The following is a 22,113-nucleotide window of genomic DNA, read 5'->3' on the forward strand; positions in this document are numbered from 1 at the left end:
GTGAAGAAAACTTGTATTGTCACATTAGTATGTACAACCGACGTTTCGGTCCCTCTTGGGACCTTTATCCCAAGAGGGACCCAAGAGGGACCGAAACGTCGGTTGTACATACTAATGTGACAATACAAGTTTTCTTCACTGCAAAGACCCCTGGTGCTGGTTTTTTGTTCTTTTTGTATCTATATTCTACTCCGGGCACAGGGGCAGCTACAAGGTAGCTTTAATTGAAGGTGGGAGCTGTCCTGTTCTACATATATATATATATATATATATATATATATATATATAGTGTGTATATATATATATATATATCTATATATATATATATATATATATATATATATATATATATATATACAGTAGAACCCCTATTTTACGTTTTTCAGGGGACCAGAAAAAAACAGGAAGATCTAGGAAAATGTAAAATCAGGGCAATGTATTGTGCATAATATATAGGTGGGACCACAAAACAACAATGTAAAATTAGGGAAAACTTAAAATCAGGGGATGTAAAATGGGGGTTCTGCTGTATCTATATTATAGGAAGGTTAGTTTTTGTAATGGTAGGCAAATAATTATCCCACTACAAGGTCAGCGCCCTGTTACTCACAGTTCCATGTCAGCACTATCAGCAGTCCTTTGGCACTTGCTTTCTCTCAAGCTCAGGCACTCTGTCTCTCTTTATCAGTCACTCTCTGTGTCTTCGGCTACACGGGCCCCTTGAACTTCTCTCAGGCTTTTGTTCCCACACCAGGAGCACCCAGAACTGTGTCTCTTCCAGACAGCCAGGGAAGAGCCCATAGGTATAGGAGTGCACCCTTTTAATTGCAGTAGCAGCTCTTCTCCCAGCTGTCATCTAATCACTTGATTTGCTGGGAATATTAACCTTATCTGGAGTAGGAATCACCCTTCAGCCCATATAATACAGCTTAAAGGAGAAGGAAACCTAGTTGGCGCAAAAACCCTCCCCCCTCCCGTGTGTTGCCCACCCTCCCTCCTCCCCCCTGGCCTACCCGTCCCGCTGGGCAAATGCCCCTAACTTGTTACTTACCCTTCTGCGCAGGTCCAGTCCAGGGAGTTCACAGACGACATCTTCTTCCACGCGATCTTCTTCCTGCTTTGAACGGCGTTTTGGGGCATGCGCAGTAGGAGCATTTCGCCGGTATGGATCTACTGCGCATGCGCCAAAAGTCACAATGTACTTTTGGCGCATGCGCAGTAGATCGTACCGGCGAAATGCTCCTACTGCGCATGCGCCGGTCAAAGCAGGAAGAAGATCGCGTGGAAGAAGATGGTGTCTGTGAACTCCCTGGACTGGACCTGCGCAGAAGGGTAAGTAACAAGTTAGGGGCATTTGCCCAGCGGGACGGGTAGGCCAGGGGGGAGGAGGGAGGGTGGGCACGGGAGGGGGGGAGGGTTTTTGCGCCAACTAGGTTTCCTTCCCCCTTTAAATGCATGCTTCTCTGCACATTTTCATGCAATAGAGATGGGTTTTCTAAAGACACTGTGAATATATATATATATATATATATATATATATATATAATAATTATCCCTATAAACTAACTATCTTTAATCCAGGTGACTAAGGCAATCAGATAGTAAAGATTTAAAGGAAAACACTGCTCTATTAGTGCTTCATAAAGTGCTAAAATGGACTCAAAATGGAGTATATTCACAAAGATACCTGCATCCATAAATTCTTTTTGCAGGCTACTGCCCATATTCCTGGTTTGCCTGCTCTAATGAATGTAGCATAACTGCATGCATTGACACAGCGAAACCCTTGAATTGCAGACATACCAGACACCAGGGGCAGACAAATCCAGTAAGGATGTGGTTTGCATAAATTGATGCTAATGTTTCCATATGGGTGCATTGAGCAAGTTGCAGTCGATACCTCTTCATGGGCATCTGCTATGACGCCGGAATTCTGTATTGTGGGTTAAAAAAACATTGCAATTTGCATCTGAATTTGGCACTTTGCACATTACAGTGGGTTCATAAATGAGCCATTACATGAATATGTTTTTTTAAAAGAACAAACATACTGTAATACATTTTCAACACAGGCCCATTTAAAGTCCTACTAAATTAGCTTTATGTATGTTATTATTGTATATTTCCTCTTTAATACACTACACACCTACAAGAGTACAAGCCAAATTTACGATCACAAATGCAATATGCAAACCAGAATGTATGTAAAATTGAGCATGGATCAACTCTGCTGAGAAAGGTACTTGAGTCCTTACACCCTCATTTCAACCTGCAACCAGCACCATTGCACTCCTTTAGCTTACTTGAATTAATGAATTATGTGCAAGTGCATGTATCAATACAATAGAGCCCTGGTATTACCATCAACATGGACCTGCTGGTTATTTCAGTGTTTCCTTAGTGTGATTGGTCAGTAACCACAACTGACTTGTGCCAAGTGAAATGGGTATACAGTGCACCAGAAATGATGCAATTCCAACATAAACAGGGTGTGCAAAGTTGACTTTTGTGTCCATATTTGTGCATCAAGCTCATTTTGTGGTGAGCACAACATAGCGTCCAGCTGCAATTATGCTGGAATGCTTGGGGAAATGCTGAATTATGGGTAAAAAAACTGTCAATAGCATTCATAAATCAGGCTTCATATTCTGTATGTTAGTGACACTGTCTGCTAACCAAGCATATTATTTATAATTAGCTAATTTAGAATTCTTCATCTGTTTAGCTAAACATGTCAAATCAAAGTATGAAGGTTCCAACTCACATAATGTGCCCTGTTCTACATCAGGGGCAATGGCATTTGAAGTGATTGAGTTTCTGTATGTCTGCTGAACCTTCGGCCTACACATGATTAGAAATTCACTCAAGGCAGATTGTGGTTGTGGGCTTTGTGTTCAGTCACAATTTGCAATTCTTTTTTTTTTTTTTTTAAACTTGTTTTTATTTAAAGTTCTCTACATAACAGTTAAGCAATGACAGGTATGCAACAGATTTCCGATCTGTTCCATTAACATCATGTATCAACAATATTATATCATAATAATAACAATAATAACAGTACTAACTTTCAGCTCAAATGACAAATTGGACCCTATATAGGGTTTTGTGGATAGGAGGCGAATAACCTGTTAGTTAGGTGACTCCTGGAGGGTGCATTCATTTGCAATTCTTAATCTGCCAGCAGCCCAGTCTAACTCTCTTATTATGTATTCCCCTGATAGGAAAAATCTGTAGTGTAGCTACCATACAGCAGCATCCCTTCTAAAAAACGGGAGCCCCAGACAGTCATTGGATATGCTGAGTCTCTTGCAACTTGCTGTCCACCACAAGCAAGGGGCAGAGGGTGGGAAATAGGATTTGAGGACAGAAAGATAGGGGGGAGCTAAGGGCAATGGAGTGGGGTCTGAGGTCTGGATATTTAGGCTGGGGTAGCCCAGCCCAATAACATCATGACATTGGGAAGAAGGGAAAGGGGTCTTATTTATTAATGACCCTGGGTCTTCTATGACACTTCCAAGCCTGTGTGTGTGTGTGTATGAAACACAAGCTATGGAGGAATTCTGAGGGTGCCTATCTGCCACCCACCACCTGCATCCTATGAATATAGCTCTTAAAGAGCCTTTACAATAAAACAGGGAGCTTTTTATCCATTTTTGCATTTTACATAACACCCCATAACCTTAGGGTCTGTTGCAAATCCTGAAAGAGAGTCTATTATCATTGGCTTCTTTACAGTATATTTTTCAAAAGCCCTGTCTATCTCTAGTCCCAGTGCTCTAGATGCTGGCAAGCCACAGAACATATGGCATTAAAAAGAAAACAGAGGACAGAAACACTGAGCTGTGTAGATTTTATGCTTCTTTCTCCCTTCCTCCCTTTACATATACAATAAATACAGCCCCTATTTCCCATTTATAGGAACCACTCTGAGCATTTACATGTATTTACTGGAAAGTCAATGAACCACATGTTTGTCCTGTCTTTGCAGTTTCAATTAGAGATGTACAATTTTGTATCATCACCAACCAGCCAATTTACAGCTGAGTGTTCTGGAACTTGTAGTCCACTACAACTGGAGTGCTATTAAGCAAAGCTACTAGGCATATTTACTTCTACAGTATTTAACAATATTCTTTTATATAGATGAAACCTGTGAGTATGTATTTCAGCAGTCATATATCTTTTTTTAAATATAAAGTACTTTACCTGAGATGACCCAACCTGGCAGAGCTTTACCTATTCTTTATTTGGGATGATGGCTTTTAAAATCTTTGAATCAGAAAGCAGGAACCAAAGTAGCTCAATAGGACATACAGTGTAAAAGCATTATAGTAAACCTAAACCTTTCCTTTGCTTTCATGAATTAGGACCCTGCAGCTCTGCCTGCTAGCCCACAGCAACAAACCCCGCCCAAAAGGCTGTCTGGATACAGAATTTGTCAGTGATCAAAGAGGATGTAGGAAGAAAAAAAACAAGGTTATACATCCATCTCCTTTTATCTGTCCTTTTAATGGCTGTGTGCTTTTTCCTTTTGCTCCATGTTCTTTTAGCATTCCATGCTTTCTGTCCGTGACATGTCTGGCTGCTATTAAAAGAACACAGTGTAAGTTGGTGAAGCAGACTCTTCCCTAAATGCCCTTCAGCAGAGGCTGCAGTTCCTGTTGAGAGCACACATGGACCAGGGGAGGAGGAGACTGTGCTGTAGAAAAAAAATGATACGTTAGGGAAAGGGGGGGAGCTTTTCCGTCCATGGTGCAGAGTTTGTACTGAAAGAAGCAGGCAAACTGCAGGATCTCCTTTCTGCTCAAGACAAGGTACAGGACTGTTATTCTCTATTTATCTGTAGCCCCTTTACTGATAATGTGCTGCCTGCTCCAACACTAAAGCATGTGAACAGGAGCTGTCCCGTCTTCCCTAGTGCTGAATGTGGCTTTCATGCCTTCCTTATGATTCAGGAAATTCCCTGCAAATGATCATTTTCATCATGTTGTTATATGTTGGAGAAATATAGAACACAGGCTCTGTTTTGCTTCTGGTATTGATCTTTCATGTCATTGCTTGCATGTTTTGTTTTTTCTTTTATGCTGACACATTTATTTTTTTTTCAGAGCACTGTACCGTAGTAGTCCATTGCAGCATGTGTTGTACTGAAACACTGCCTTTAGATATGTTGTACAGCAGCATGTCTGAGCACTACGCTCTGCAGCTACAGTAAGAAGTAGCAGACATACCACTGAGGCAGGACACAGACTTATGGAAGTTTTATATATTACTGCTGCCCATTCATTATTTTAATGAATTTTAATGCATGGTCAGGGCTGTCTTCTGATTTACAGAAAATCTTTTAATAACTTTTGTCAATCATGCAAGCATCCATGTCAAACTATGTATGCATATTTAAGCTTACCATAAATACTAGAGAGGTTCTTATTATGATTTTAGGGATCATAATTAGCCAGTCTTATGTGTACCAGCAGAGGGAGGCATCAAACTGTGGTAGATTTAGACATGACATTTTTTTATCACCTGCAGTGCAGGAGTAAGGCTCCACTTGGATGTCATTTGTTGCAGCCCACTGGATAGTGCAATGGGGTGGAACACATTCTACTGTAAAAGATATTCTTCCATCTCTTTCAATCTTAATTTAGCACATTAACTATAACAACAACAAATGCCAGGGAAGTAATAGTTATAGTAGCCACTGTTTTGCCTTATTAGACTGAAGAAGAGTTCTATAATGGGTTGAATCGTGGAGTAACCTTATGTGTAAATAAGTCTTATAGTTTCTTCTCAGAAGTAGAAATACTTTCATATAATTATATAAGTTAAGCAAGGTAAAATAAAGGGAAGTTTTTCTGATATTCCCCTGCATTCATGTAGGACAGTACTGCGTGCAGCTAAGAAACTTAACTAGTACACCTCACCTTCAAATGTCCCTTCAGACATTCAGACATTATTATTGTGGCTGGCACAGCAAAGGAGTCAAGCAGATTTCATTATTAAAATGGGTGTGTTTAGGAAATTTTAAGAGATGAAAGGGGATGTTACATGTCTACACGGTGTTTGGTGATAGCATTTTTTTGCTTAGCTTTATTCCTCTCCGTCAAGAAGTGCTGAGTCTATTTTTTACTAAAAGTTTAGAAAAGCATCAGCCATAAAACTGAATTTTCACCATTGGAAAATATGACCTCAGTTTGAAGGTCAGCTTAATCTTAGCTATCCCTATTCGTTTTTTTCTTTCTTCTATGAACCGCAATTGAGTTACACTCAAAGCAAAGCTTTATGTTTGCTTGGATCATCTCCGTTTATTGCAATGTTTACATCAGCCTTCCTATTTGATACTACAAATCATATAACATATTTAATATGTTTGTTATAGGATAGAATTCAAGAGTTCCCAGCTTATCTTGCATGTAATATACTAAATAAACTGAGTGGAAGGAATCACAAGCCATCAATATGGATTTTGTTATGAAGCAAGCTTTGGGGGGTAAGTACAGCCATCTGATGTTCATCATGCTAAGTGTTTGTATGTGATTTCTAAATACAATGTGTCGATTGGCTGTGCTCCTCCCTTTTTCTTTTATACCACTGCACCATTGTGGAAACCCCAGTGTGGGGGTCTAGGTCAAAAGCAAAAAGTTGATAAGGTGAACGTAATTAAGATATAATATGCCCAAAACACAATTAAAAGGTGAAACTGGGAAAAAATTAAGCTTGGTTATGTTCTTTCAGTGGACCTTTTAGTTTTGTATTTACTCAATTCATATTATTCCTATGTAAAAAATGTTTTTAGTTATTGAAACTGTAGTAAAGTCATATTTCCTTAGTGTGACTATAAAGCAATAAGTGTTGTTCAGGTTACAGTAAACCATGTAATAGCCTTATCCCATGTATGAAATAATTTTTTTTTGAATAGCAATCTTTGGGTATATGCCAAATGCATATGCTATTTTAAAGTCTGTCAATATCCATGTCTAAGGTGCCTGTCTACTTTGATTTATTTTCATGCAATAGTGGATAGGGCATTCTGCGGGCAAGTCTCTATTAAGCACAGTTCGTTCCAGTAAAGAAATATATCAGGACATCTTTGTGCTATATAGGTACTTTATAATTTGGGAAATTGTGTATTTGCTGTTCCACTGTGTTAATTAGTACCTAGACGTCTGGCAGGATCACCTTAGCCTCTGCAAGAAAAGCTGAATAGTATTACTGATCTGTTTTTATTCCATGTCTAGTTCAATGCACTGGGTAAGCTTGTGCATTGCAGCTTTTTGCATATATCAAACTGTGTTTTGCATGGGTCTTTTAAGCAGCTGTGATAAATTGACTGATAGGGAGCTGCTGACTGCAGGGAAAAAAAGAAAAAAAAACATTCATGTAGGACCTGCAAGAGGACTGAATAGATTACACAGACTTTAGATAAAACCATTTGTCATGCCCTTCACCTAGAACACTGCTATATCAATGAAGAAAATGATTAAAACTCAGTGAACTGTGTTTAAAATGATTTTTATTTCAATTGATTTATGCCACGGGGTTTATTCAAGGTTAAAGCAAGGAAGGTGGTAGGTGCCATTTGACATCATAACAATACTGCACCAAAAAAAAATCATTACTAACCTTTTCAAAAGTAGTAGACTGATAGGTAAGGAATTATTCATCAATAATACATTTCTTTGTAACCTCTCCTGATACTGAATCTTACAAACGTCAGTATAAAACATGTTCACACAAGCTCCATTATTGTTAGAGAAATGCTAAATTAATCCCATAGGCTGGCTTGTACAGGGCACACACCTTGTGATGTATTAGGGGAACGATGGATCCATTGTTTTGGCTGTCCTGTTAATTATATGTCAAGATTTGGGAAAAAGAAAAAGAAGCACCCATTATTTAAATAAGTAATTACTTTTTTAAATCAAATCTGGTGATATCTGATATAAGATATATTTGGTGTATAAAGTTGGAACCAGAAATACAATGTACTAAAATAGGAATAGTATACTCTTTATATTGTATCTCCTTTTTACCAAAAGTAAAGACTCTTTCTAATAATAATGTTAATATATTTTTTCAGAGCTGAGGTAGGCCTACAGGGCCCAATAACTGAGTGCATTACTGTACACCTTGTACATTGAATATAGGCTACACATAGCTGGGATTTTTGACTAAAAGACAACACCATGTATGACCGCCACCCCATTTGTCTCTTGTACACAATTATGTTAAAGATACAGTCATACAGTGACTTCCCTTGAAGCAATGGCCTAGCCTAGCGTTTTAAAAATAAGGACAATATACAGTATATTGTATTGCAGATTTGCAGATGTTGTTTTGAGATTAGTAAATGCAAAAATGTATTATATTAGGACAGTATGTCGGTATTCTATAGAAAATCGATATAGTAGGACAGTGAAGCAATGCAAACCTGTAGGTGGAATGTGATGGGAGATATTTTAGAAACATGTTAAGTGGTGCTATGCTACCTGGCAAGAGATTTGTCATTGGCATGGAAATACTTTCTAATGGCAAAATGGGAAGTTGGGGTGGAATTGGGTACAATAAAGTTAATGAAAACTCACAGAGCATACTGCAAATGATGTGTTAAACTCTATATTTAATCCCCAACCCTGACATACTGAAACCTTCACCAAATACACTTTGCTTGTCCATTATATAGTGAACAATATACCCCCTATGGTAAATATAAGGATATTATAAATCTTCAGTGAGCTCCAAAGAGAGGCACAAGGCCAAAGACTGAGTGCTTTTATACAGGCCATGGAACTCCAAGTTAGTTAGAACTGATGACATCAGTAAGCACCATTTATAAACAGGGACACATAATTTATTATAATGAGTCATTTGATGTGTATACCTCGGACATAGCATATGTGAGTGAAAGGACACTCATAAAATGAATTATTTTGAAATATTACATATATATATATATATATATCTCACATGCATGTATATTACTATTTTAGTATAGTCATATTGTAGTGCAATTGTAATACTTAAGTAAATAGTATTGCTAATAGGCCTTGCTAAGGCCTAAGAAATTGATCTCAAAACCTATTTAAAGTATTTTGTGTTCTGTGATTCATCTTATCTAACCTATGGTCTAATTAGAGAAATCAGAGAAATAGATTTTTTTTATGCATGGAATGACAAGAAACAGATCCTCACAGTGGGCATTGCTGTCATATTGTTAACATCATTAATGTCAGCAAAATGTGTGAACTTCTAGAGTGGGCAAACCAGCCAGCCCTTCTTTAATGAGCTAGTCAATGTTTTTTTAAGATTATTACAACATAATTATGATTTAGTATGGCTCTTATTCGCATATTTGTAGTGTGCTGATTGGTGGATAATTCCCCCACTAATTAGGCCGTTAGGGTTTCTTGGAAACTGATGATTTAACCTTATGGGGTAAGTTTGAGTATGAAAAGCATTGTATATACATCAGAATTAAGTTTCTAATTCTTTTCATCTACATTGGGGAGCAACTATCTCAAAGTAGAATAATAATGGGAAATCTCAAGATACTATTAACAGAAACTTTGGAGTTAAAGTCGTGGTTAAGGTCGCAAAAGGACATTTTGGAAGAATACCTGTTAATGGCTATAAATATGATTTCCTGTTTCCTATAGTTAAAAGGCTGTTCTACTATCGCAGTCCTGTTTCATCCAAGTCTTCACATCTGACCTTAGGATGCAATGTGACATTAGAAAATGGGAGAGGATATAGCAAAAGAAGGCTGCATGAATTGATGTTGTCCTTTCCTTGATTACAAGGTCTACTGAGCTATTGCTTAAATTTCAATATACACCCTATAGGCTAGTAATTACATCGATAACCTACTGATCTAGGCTCAAAATAGACATTTTCATAAGAGCTGGCAGTCCAAAGATTGACTTTAAAAAAGTACCTAATAACCTTGTAGAACAATATCTTTTCGTCTGCATGATATATTGACCCCTACATCATTATTCATGTTTTATGCACGTTTTGGGGGTCATTTATGCAGCAGGTGCGTGCTATACATAAAATATGTAAATTCTATTTGCATACAATATGATATGTGAGTGGTTTAGGCTCAGAGAAGCTAGACCTGAATATCCTTCACCCCGCAGCACTCTGCAGCATGCTCTATATTTAACTGATATATCCATCTCCACCACTGTTATATTTGAACTCTGGTGCAAAAATAACTGTACAATTACAGCAATGCATTTTTACTTGCATGATAAATGACTCCATTTAAATAGTAGATATTAATGTAATAAGATACAGGGCATTAAAATGAGTACCTAGATATACAGTAACTTGAAACGTGAAACCTTTATTTACCATGTGAATAAGGGAAGTACAGGGCTCCTTTAAACTAGTGTGCTTCTTACACTTTCCTCCTTATACACCCATGCCATCTGAATATGGCACACAGTGACAGTATAGATGGTCAAAAGTAGGCACATGTTTGTAGCATTTGTGTACCAAATCTACACCTAGTGGCGCTCATAACAAATCTAATAAACCTTTTCTCTGAATACTCTTAGATGAATAATACAGGTATGGGACTTGTTATCCATACTGCTAAGGAACTGGGGTTTTCCAGATAAGGGGTCTTTCTATAATTTGGATCTCTATACCTTAAGTCTGCTAAAATAACATTTAAACATTAATTAAACCCAATAGGATTGTTTTGCCTCCAATAAGGATCAATTATATCTTAGTTGGGATCAAATACAAAGTACTGTTTTATTATTACAAGGAAAAAGGAAATCATTTTTAAAAATTATAAAAATTTGCTAAAAATGGAGTCTTCTCCTAAGTTGGAGCTATCTGGATAACGGGTTTCCGGATAACAGATCCAATGCCTGTATCAGTCTTTGTTGTGTTATTTGCAATGCAACTAAAATTAAACATGAGAAAATATCTGTGGCATATTTCTTATGATGAGTTATTGCTGTTAAACAATCAATGTATATATTATGTATGTGGGCAAGAAGTACTAAAAAGAAAAAAATCATTCAAATGTATAAGAATGAAAGGAAACCCATCCCATCAGACCTCTCAGTGGAATTAGTCACTGGGGATACTGATTGAAAAAGGGCAATAAAAAAACAATTGATTTTGTTTTAGCGCTTTTTCAGTTTTATTGAGTAAAGGTTATACAAGTGTATCCAGATCCTTATAGGAGACTCTAATTAAAAGTATTAGAAAATGAAACGTGCTTAGTTATATATGCTTGGTTCAATAGAAAGAAGAGTAATATGAATGAATATAGCTTGAGATGTAGGAAAGCAATATTGGCACACTGGGTAGAGAGAGGAGAAAGAACTATGGTCATACTGCAATCTACTAAATTTATATTTAATCAAAGCTAAAATACAGAACAATGCATCAACTTTAGAATATCATATAAAATCAGCTGTGTATTTCCAAAAACAAGTCAAGACTTAATAAAGATTTAATTGTGGTTTGCTCCACAGCTGTATAGTATGAAGTTAATGAACTGGGAGTTCATTCAGGAAAACGTATCACCAGTGCACATAATGGAACCAAAGGGACATGTATAATGAATGAAAAGAAAGAAACAGCATGACATAGTATTTTCTATATTTAGTGTAGCCTGTCCTGTACGTAACTGATGACATGACATGTAGATAGAAGCCAATTTATAACATAGTTACTACCAGGGCTGTGATCCAGAGCAACATATCTTGCATTGCCTTCCTTTGTATAACTTGCTCAAGACTTACTAAGAAAATTACCATTTTGAAGAATCCAAATTTAATTTAAAATAATGTGCATTCAGTAGAAACTGACATATGAGTCTGCTCTGTAAGACGCCAGATAAAACAATATTTTAATATTTAATCAAAGTGAACAAACTAAAAGGTTTTGTAATGAGTTGAATCACTGGGTACAGTAAAAGAAACACAATATTATATAATGTGTCGTGAAAAATAGTGTCAAAAATCATACCTGTACATAATAAATATTGAAAACTGCATTAGGAATAGTGCTTGCAACCTTCAGCAAAGTGTCTGCCAATACCTGCAAACCTAAACTTGTATATCTTTGTCCCATTCCCATCAAAGATTGTATATATGGGGGATTGCTATTGAAATGCTACATGTTACAGTCAGTGCTGTAATTAAAGGAAAACTATACCCCCAAAATGAATCCTTAAGCAACAGATAGTTTATATCAAATTGAATGACATATTAAAGAATCTTACCAAACTGGAATATATATTTACATAAATATTGCCCTTTTACATCTCTTGCCTTGAACCACCATTTCGTGACTCTATCTGTGCTGCCTCAGAGATCACCTGACCAGAAATACTACAACACTAACTGTAACAGGAAGAAGTGAGGAAGCAAAAGGCAGAACTCTGTCTGTTAATTGGCTCATGTTACCTTACATGTGGTTTGTTTGCGTGCACAGTGAATCTTACGATCTCAGGGACCGGCCCTTATTTTTTAAAATGGCAATTTTCTATTTATGATTACCCAATGGCACATACTACTAAAAAAGTATATTATTATGATAATGGTTCATTTACATGGCACAGGGTTTTACACATGAGCTATTTTACTCAGTATCTTTTAATAGAGACCTACATTGTTTGGGGGATATAGTTTTCCTTTAATACAAAGCTGGACTTCTATCTAGTGAAAGAAAACAACATGGGGTGCACATTGCTTGTTCCCAGCTGTTACACATGGCAGTAAACCCGTTACACCAGTAGCACCAACATGGTGGGGATCATTGGGTCCGGTCAGCAGATGACTGAATATTCCCGATGTTAAAAACATTTCTTCCAGTGTATTTTACTACAGTATAGCAAGAAGAAATGTCCCATAAATTCTGAGATTTTATTGTTATTCATCATGTTCACCAAGATGACAAACCTTTTTTTTATGAACTAGCCTCCAGATGTAGGCATCACTGCTACAGTTGAACTAGGGAAGAGATAAAAAAAGCAATTTTTCAAAGATGGTGGCTGTGATATGGCTGAACTTTTGAAGCCAAAACAAAATGCTTAGGTATAGCTTTAAGAACATGTTTAGTCCTAAAATAATATAGCTATTGGATTAAACATAATTAGGACCGTGCTAAGTGACACTATGAAAGCAGCAGATCTGTTTCCTTTCCCAGCTCTGTTCATCTGCTCTGAAAAGTGCAGCATCCTCTTGCATGCAGGGACATGGAGCTGGCCTTTTTGGGACCAACCTCTGTTCCACTAAGAGTGTAAGCATGTAAGTGGAAGCTGCAATATTCAGTGCAGAGCCAGCGCTCTGTGTGCCCTCGGCCTTAAGGTCACTAATACTGTACTCAAAATAAAGATTTTTGTGCTTACATTAGCATTTAAATGAAGACTGATGTAATGCCATGCATGGGAGTAAATAAGATTTTAAGCAGCTATTATAGATAGCACCTAAACCTTTGCATCGACTTTGTAACTAGTGAGTTACTCACTTTAGCAATCTGGTTATGCAGTTAATAGCAATAATGCTGTATCAAAAAGGCATTGCTTTACTTGCATAAGTCATAGTTTTACATAAATAAATGTATTGTGATTATCATCTTGGTTAGCCAATAGTTATCACCTTTACACCACTTTTGTTATGTTTCATATCAAAAGCTCTTCCCTATAACTTTCTCAACGGGCTAACATGGTGCAAAAAACTTAACCTGGATCCACTGTGGAATGAATGAGAATCAAATGAAAGGAGTTCACATCCCAGTTACAGCATTCATTCCTTTTATTTTAAAGGTCCAAGGTCCAGGCAACACCTTCATTTTTGGTCAAAGGAGAAGGAAAGTAATTTGGCACCCCAAGTGATTGTATTTACTTACCTGACACCCCGGGCCAGTGCTCCTATTAGCAGAAACCTGCACTGGCCTGGGGGTTATTCCACCATGTAGCGATCTTCTTCCTGCTTCTTCTTTCTTCTCTGCATACGCAGTAAAGCAAAAAGACCAAACTTTAACATCAAAGCCAGCTGTTCTACTCATTCTACTGAGCATGCGTCTGCCCTGGGGAATTTGAAGAGTGAAGAAGCAGAAAGAAGATCTCTCTGGGCGGTGCAGTTTTCTGCTGATAGGAGCACCGGGTGTCAGGTAAGTAAACAATCACTTGGGGATGCCTATCATTTGGCACCTCCAAGAGCCAAATGACTTTCCTTCTCCTTTAAGAGGCTATTGCTATGTTGGAATTTCTGGTCAATCCATTTGTACGAAGGCTAACATCTTTTTTATTCTTTTGTCCTATCAAATCATATATGCTTGGCAAAGGAGTAGAAATATAAGTAGCTCCCAAGTCATTTATGAGTTTCAGCAAAAGTACTATATATGTATGTTTCTGTAGATGGCAGTCACAATAAAACCTGCAAACTACCTTGTACTTGTTCTATTTTTAGCTTGTCTGAATTACAGCTTTAGAATATCCGGAATGAATAAGCCTTCAGTATTTGTCCCAAGCTGACAGCTACTATAGTCGCCAACTTTTCTGTGCCTAAATTTGAAAGATTTATCCTTCATGCCATTTTACTGATTAGAACTGATCATGCCAGTTTCCTCAATCAGTCGCAGCCATGTATTATTTCTGAGTATAATTTCAGAAGGGTTCATGTGACTTGGCATGTGATGATCACATTCCATGCCAGTTTGGCCTTGATTAAATATGGGCTTGTAGAATTGTTAATCAACCAAAAGCCTCATGCATAGTTAATGTGCAGGGTTATATTTTGTTAGATGAGATAAAATCTTCAAATTCTAAAATTCTGAAAAACTCACCACAATTTTCAAGAATTGGTTGGATTTTGCCCCACTTTTTTTTAAACAAGGATGTCAAATTCATATAAGATTGTTAACTATGACATAGTTGTCTCCCTGCTTTAGTGTTAAAAAAAATAAAACCACACAATTTTTGGGGTTACTAAAAAACTATTTTACACAGTATACATGCTTTCTATAATACTATAAGCATCTATCATACATAAAGCTTGGTTCATTGGTACGTAACAAAGGTTGAAAATAGACATCTGATATACCTTTACTTATATTGTTTCATATTTTGAAAAAATGTATATGCCTAAGGACACTGCCTAAAATGTTCTTGGCTCATAAATGTGTACTAAAGCTGAGGTTATTGTTTATTTTGCTGCCAGCCACTTACAGTTGGATGGATTTTATTGCAACTTCACTGCAATAATTCTTTCCTCTTGTCAAGGTACAGAAGAATTATATTGCTATGTCTTCAAAACAGCTTGACAGATAGGCATCTGTAACAATTGCCAGCAAAACATAACACAATAAAAGATGAACCTATATCTACAGTATATAGATATAGGTTCATATTATATATATATATATATATATATATATATATATATATATATAGATAGATAGATAGATAGATAGATAGATAGATAGATAGATATCGTGGGAAGGATTATGGATATTTTCATGAAAAGTAGAGCAAATCCCAATGGTATGGTGCAGCTCAATACAAATTTTTGATATGCCAGGTTTAAAAAGGAAAATATAGGGAGATGTACTTGGGGTGGTTTGGGGTTCACTTGCAAAACAAGTAAAAATGCTGCAAAATGTTGTTAAGAAGTAAAACTTCTGAGTTTGCTCATTGCTTTCTTAGTGGCTTTATGCAGCACTGTTGTAGTCAAATTTTAAACATTTGGAACACAATAGACCTTAGTTACAGTGTGCAAAGTGCAAAACAAAGGCTGCACTCCGCCATCTTTTTGCACTCTGCTCAATGTGTGGGACATTGCGCAAATACCAACAGGCCTTTGTGCTCTTTTTTAAAGCACAAAAACCTGCAGCCCCCTTTACAGGTCTGACTGCATTAGCACTGTATTAGCGAGGCAAGTAGGTAGTGGCATAGAGGTGTCCACCCCTCTTGCCTCATAGCCGCTCCTATCTTGCTCATCATTCTGAAACCTAACCAATTTTCTGAATTTTTAATCCGGCCCTCCGTGTGTAGAGCAGCAACCCCAGGGGGTGCAAGTGCTGGTAGATGAGCACTAAGGGGTTGTCAATTACCCCTAACAATTTCTCTATAGAACTATATCTGTGACATAGGTGAAAGTAAATTTAGAAAAGCTAGGAAAAGCTAGGAATTTGAAATGTAGTTTACAGAAAAGCTAATCTAGGAGTTATGCGAACATTATACATTGTTTATTTATTGAATTTAAACCATGATGAGACCATCTTTCCTAACAAAATAATAGTATCATAATTTCCATTGTCTAGCAAATGAATGCTTTAAGTTCATATATATATATATATATATATATATATATATATATATATATATATATATATATATATATATATATATATATATATATATTGCAACACAGATGAACTGTTTGATTGTTCTGTATTATGTGTGATATGTTAATTTGTATACTTCAACATGTATTTAATAAAGTAATTAATTTCAACCAATGTGTACATATTTGTTGGGTTTCAGGTAATAATAAAATAATCTTGTACTTATCTATTAATTGATTACAATTTTTCATTGATATTAAGGCTATTTGTAAAGGAAATTGCATATGAAAAAAGTTCCAGCCACTCCTATGCTATACCCAGACTACAGAATTAAGGTATCAAAAATCATTTGTCACCAAGCTAACACAGCAATTTTTAACAATGCATTGTATTTTTCTTGGGTCTGTTCATTATGGAAACTGGAGTCTTGGCTGCTGGAGAATGCATTGCCCACTGATATTATGGGCCATACTTATCAAAATGGCACAAATGTATGAAAAATCTTGAATAACTTAATCACATTCAATTGCAACATAAAATTACAAATTGTCGTTTTCAATTACAGGAAAAGAACTAGAATCTAGACAGTACATATCTCTTTTCAACGTGAGCTAAATGTATAGGAGTTGCGCTGAACATTTTTGGATATTGTTTAAATTAAGAAATATCTATGATATTTGTTATTTCTGGCACTAAAATAGAAATTAAACACAGCTTGTCACTTCGTGGTCCCTCAGAGAACAGGATGGACTAATAAATCTAATTTCCTCTCTACAGAGAATCCATCTGATTAAGAGCTGCTCAAATGCTTAGTGATGGGAGATTGTGTTTGTTTGTTAAGTATAAGGATAAGTACCTTTGAAAAAATTGCCCTATTTATAAAGGGACAGGGCAGGATGTTTAGTGAAAAAATGCCAGCTTTTAGATTAGGACTCTAGAATGACAAAAAATAGGAAAATATAGATATTTTATTATTGAAAGTATAAGCAGAATACTTTTAAAAACACATCATATTTATGAATTGCTAATTTTTACCTAATGCGTTTTTAGGTGTATATCCTTTAAATGCCACTACTACCTATTTATTTCTTTTGCATTTGATTGGCTTTTAGGGTTTGTCATTTGGATTTTTGATTTTCAAGGTTTTCATTTAAAAAAAAATTCAAGAATGTCACAATCGCTATTGTTAATAAATCTGCCCTTATGGTTTATTGTATGGCAAAATGTTGGATTGTAAGGGACAGGCAGAAACTGCTTTCAATGGCAATTACATTTGCAAATCACTTGAACATCATTGAAAATGTTTAATGTATATTGGAAAGTTTCTTACATTTTCTTTGGCTACGCTAAATTAAAAAATGTATATTTCGGTCACCTTACAATTCTGTAAGCCAAAGAATGTTGGCACCAACCAAATAAATGGAATGATATTACAAAAACTACCATGTAAATAATCTATGATATTAAAATTCATAGAGGTGTGTTCAGTATAAACATACTCATAAAAGAGAGCTAAAGTCCAAAAAAGAATATTACAAGAAATGCTTTATTTTATATTCTGAACTTTCTGTTCAGCAGCCTATATGTGTAACAATTGATGCTTAAACATTGTCCATATTTTCTGATCTTGCTAGGCCGGATTTTGAATATACAGTATGTGACAAAGCACATGCTCAATATGCTTAGGGGTCACCTGAAATCATTAAAAGATACCATGAATGCAACAAATCTGAATAAGTCGCTTGCATTGAATTTTATATTGTATATATACTAAATATTGTGAGTCAGATCCTAATCACAGGTACATATGTAACAACATTAGAATAAAAGTAGATGGGGAGCTTCTGTGGGGTATGTATTATACAAGGCAAAGATCTTTACTGTTAAAGGGCTGTAATGGCCTTGGACTGATACAGAACCCCAGAACATAAGGTGTAGCATTTCCTGCCTAATTCTTTTTATGACCTTTAGTTCTCCTTTAATGGTAAAGGATCATCACATTGGCCCATCCTTCTAAATCATTGACATTTTCATGCTTAACTTCCGCAGCATTGATTTTTCAAGACCAGTTAAAACAAGGTTGACTTCATGATAAAATATGGCAGGAAGAGACAATAAATCAAACATTAATTTTCAATGTATGCTTTTATTTCATTTTTGTCGACTCTCTATTTTATGACTGATTGAATATTGATTGAATATGTACATCTACATGTAATTTTGGTGTCTGTAATAGTAAACATATATTTCTTACACCAGCAACCAAAGAGGACATCTTACTGCTTAAGATATGTTGGGGTTTTGCAGGATTTCACATTGCAGGAAGCAATGGGCTCCAATATATAAAATAATGTTTCCTGCAGTGTGACATCCTGCAAGATCCTGAGTAAGCTTCATCTTTGCTGGCTTGGTCACTTTCCTATTTTCAGATGACAGTGTTGAATCTTAAAATATCTCAAGGAGGTTCAAGACCAACAATTGAAAATTGAAAAGCATTACTTTAATACGTCTTAATGTTCAATATAATATATCCATGATCATATGTGTACTTTTAAAATGACTTTTCCTTTATTGTGACATGCTGCTGTATGATTATTAATATATGGATACTTGAAAATATGTATGTTTAAAGTGTTGTTTATATAGATTCAATACAAGGTCCAGATGAAAACACGAAGACCATTGGAGCTTCCCACACTACATCATATAGGATGCATGATATGCATAATAGTTGAATATGCATTGAAAACAGTTAAAATACACTATATAATGGAGTTCAATGCATTATTTGCTGTAAAAAAAGACCATTGATAGGTGGGTGAATAAACATAATGGAATCTATGATGAAGTCAAATTCATACTGTGCAAAGATTAAACTAAACTTTCCCTCAAGACAGTGTATGCAATAGTTCCACAAAAGAGCATCACCTGTAATTTGACTAAATACAAATAAAAAAGGAGAAATTTACACACAATATTTAAACATGGTATTGTATTGCTGTATTTTGATCTTATGCATGGATGGATGCTTTATGTATTGCAGAAATTAAGGTTTATTGACTTTAATATAAGGGTTGGTCCTTTAATATCAATAAAGTAGCAGCATACAGAAATGTCAAAATGTCATTAGACGTCAGCACATTTTGATGGTGAAATGGCTTAGCTAAGTGAAATGGGTCAACATGCAGAATGGATACAGTGAAGAGTACATGGGTGATTTGCAATAGCAACGTGCAATAAGATCCCCAAAATCAACTAAAATTAATTTTAAGTACATAATCATCATTTCATACCAGGTGTGGTGTTGGAAGGTGATAAGGCTACTCATAGAAAAATGTATAGCCATAAAAATAGTTTGCATGTTCTGTAAGTAGGTCACATTATCTTGAAATCCCATTAAATATTAGGGGTAAAAATAAAAGCAAGGCAATGCATGTGCCTATTTAATATAATAAACACAATATATTACTACACTAGACTTCAGATATTATTGCACACACATTGAACTAATTATTAATCTCTTAATTATTTCAATATAGAACATTTACATTGTCTAATTTATATAATTTTCTGGTTAAAGAATGATTACCAGTTTGCATATGAACTTTCTTTGAGGAGGCCTAAGTATAACCCATTACCCATGTTTCATTTTTGATTTGCTATAGGGTATAGTACCCATTATCTGGTAGCCTGTCATCCAGAAAGGTCCAAATTATGGGAAGGCTATCTTCCATAGGCTCCATTATAATCAAATAATTCAAACTTTTAAAAATGATTTCCTTTTGATCTGTAATAATAAATAATTAAATACTTAATTCTAATTGGAGGCAAAACCAGCCTATTTGGTGTTTAAATGATTTTTTAGTAGACAAAGTATGGTGATCAAAATTGCAGAAAGACCTATTATCCGGAAAGCAAGCAATCATTCTGGGTAGTAGGACCCATACCTGTACGACAGATTAATGGGCAGATTTAAAGCTGGCATTCATACATAATAACTTGCGTGGAAGCAAGCAGAAACATCTAGAAATAAGAAAAACGAATAGATTGAATTTGTCAGTTTTGATTAGGGAAGAAGAAGAATAAAACTGTTTGGCTGCCAGGGTAAAGTATTCACAGAGCACACAGAAAAACGTAATTCAAAAAGTTAAATAAGAATCATTCTTTTGTAATTAAAAAAGTTAAGGATTTATGAGTATGCATAATTTTGAATGGATGGTCAGAGGGAGAAAATGAGAAGTCTGTCAAGGGCCAGTAATTGTAAAAGGGTGACATATGTAATTGACTATAACATCGACAAGGGAATTACAAAGCAGGCAGGGTTTAATTATTTATATATCATATATAACATTTAATAATATTTAAGATAGGTATCCACTAACATAGTTGAATCTGACAATACATTGAATGAGTGTGAAAAACAAAGCAAAATGTTTTATGTACTTCCTATATTATAATTATGTCTACAGTTTTTGCTTTGTATGAAAAACTTCCAGCTTTAATGAGCAGCACCACCTGGGAATACCTTTAAAGTACGTAGTTTACCGATGACATTAAGATGAAAACTCTATGATCTGTTGATGTTAAAATTAAACCGTACTCTGATTCACACAAGAGCTCTGCACTAAATGAATTTGATGTTAGTATGTTATGTTGTTAGTATACAGTATTAAGACAGTGGTGTATCTATCTTAAATTCCAACGTACGTAAGCACTTCAAAGACAAATACAATTTTAAAGGGTTGTTTGCCTTTAAATGAACTTTTGGTATGATGTAGAGAGTCACATTCAGAGACAGTTTGTAATTGGTTTTCATTTTTTATTAGTTGTGTTTTTTTTAATTTACTTTTTGTTCAGCAGCTCTTCTGTTTGGAATTTCAGCTGGAAAGAGAAGAGGAAATCAAATAATTCAAAAACTATACCAAAAAAATTGATAAGTTGCTTACAATTGGCTATGCTAAAACATACTAAAACTTTACATGTACGTGAATAAGCCCTTTAACCTCATGTCAATATTTTGTTGACCAAACACAATTAAACTCTTGAGCTTTGATTCCCATTGTAGCCATTCCCAATCTTGTCATCAACTGAAAGAAAGAACATTCCTATAAATTCTCAGGCCAGCTTCTATTCTACTGCCATGTCCCCTTACCTTGCTCCCAGTCCCAATAATTGGACCAATTATAGCACACATTTCAACCCATCATTAGTAGCTCCTTGTCTTAGACCCTAACTATCTTGAAAAAATGAAAATCCCAATATAAATAAAAATAAATAAATAAATATGCTGAAGTGACAACAACATAGTTAAAGGGATACTGTCATGGGAAAAAAAATTTTTTCAAAATGAATCAGTTAATAGTGCTGCTCCAGCAGAATTCTGCACTGAAATCCATTTCTCAAAAGAGCAAACAGATTTTTTTATATTCAATTTTAATATCTGACATGGGGCTAGACATTTTGTCAATTTCCCAGCTGCCCCTGGTCATGTGACTTGTGCCTGCACTTTAGGAGAGAACTGCTTTCTGGCAGGCTGCTGTTTTTCCTTCTCAATGTAACTGAATGTGTCTCAGTGAGACATGGGTTTTTACTATTGAGTGTTGTTCTTAGATCTACCAGGCAGCTGTTATCTTGTGTTAGGGAGCTGTTATCTCGTTAGCTTCCCATTGTTCTTTTGTTTGACTGCTGGGGGGGAAAAGGGAGGGGGTGATATCACTCCAACTTGCAGTACAGCAGTAAAGAGTGATTGAAGTTTATCAGAGCACAAGTCACATGACTTGGGGCAGCTGGGATTTG

At 35.8% G+C, this 22,113-nt stretch overlaps 1 protein-coding gene across 4 annotated transcripts in view; it reads left to right on the forward strand.

Annotated features, from left to right (window-relative positions):
• The first annotated feature begins 4,455 nt into the window (after positions 1-4,455).
• cplx1.L (complexin 1 L homeolog) overlaps positions 4,456-22,113 on the forward strand; it is a 129,313-nt gene continuing 111,655 nt past the window's right edge. The window contains exons 1-2 of one of the 4 annotated variants that reach the window (XM_041581670.1): positions 4,456-4,476; positions 6,380-6,490. In XM_041581670.1, coding sequence (XP_041437604.1) covers positions 6,460-6,490 — 31 coding nt within the window. In that variant the 5' untranslated portion in view covers positions 4,456-4,476; positions 6,380-6,459. 4 annotated transcript variants of the gene reach the window in all.

This window comes from Xenopus laevis, chromosome 1L, assembly GCF_017654675.1.
Source record: "Xenopus laevis strain J_2021 chromosome 1L, Xenopus_laevis_v10.1, whole genome shotgun sequence".
Classification (NCBI taxonomy): domain Eukaryota; kingdom Metazoa; phylum Chordata; class Amphibia; order Anura; family Pipidae; genus Xenopus; species Xenopus laevis.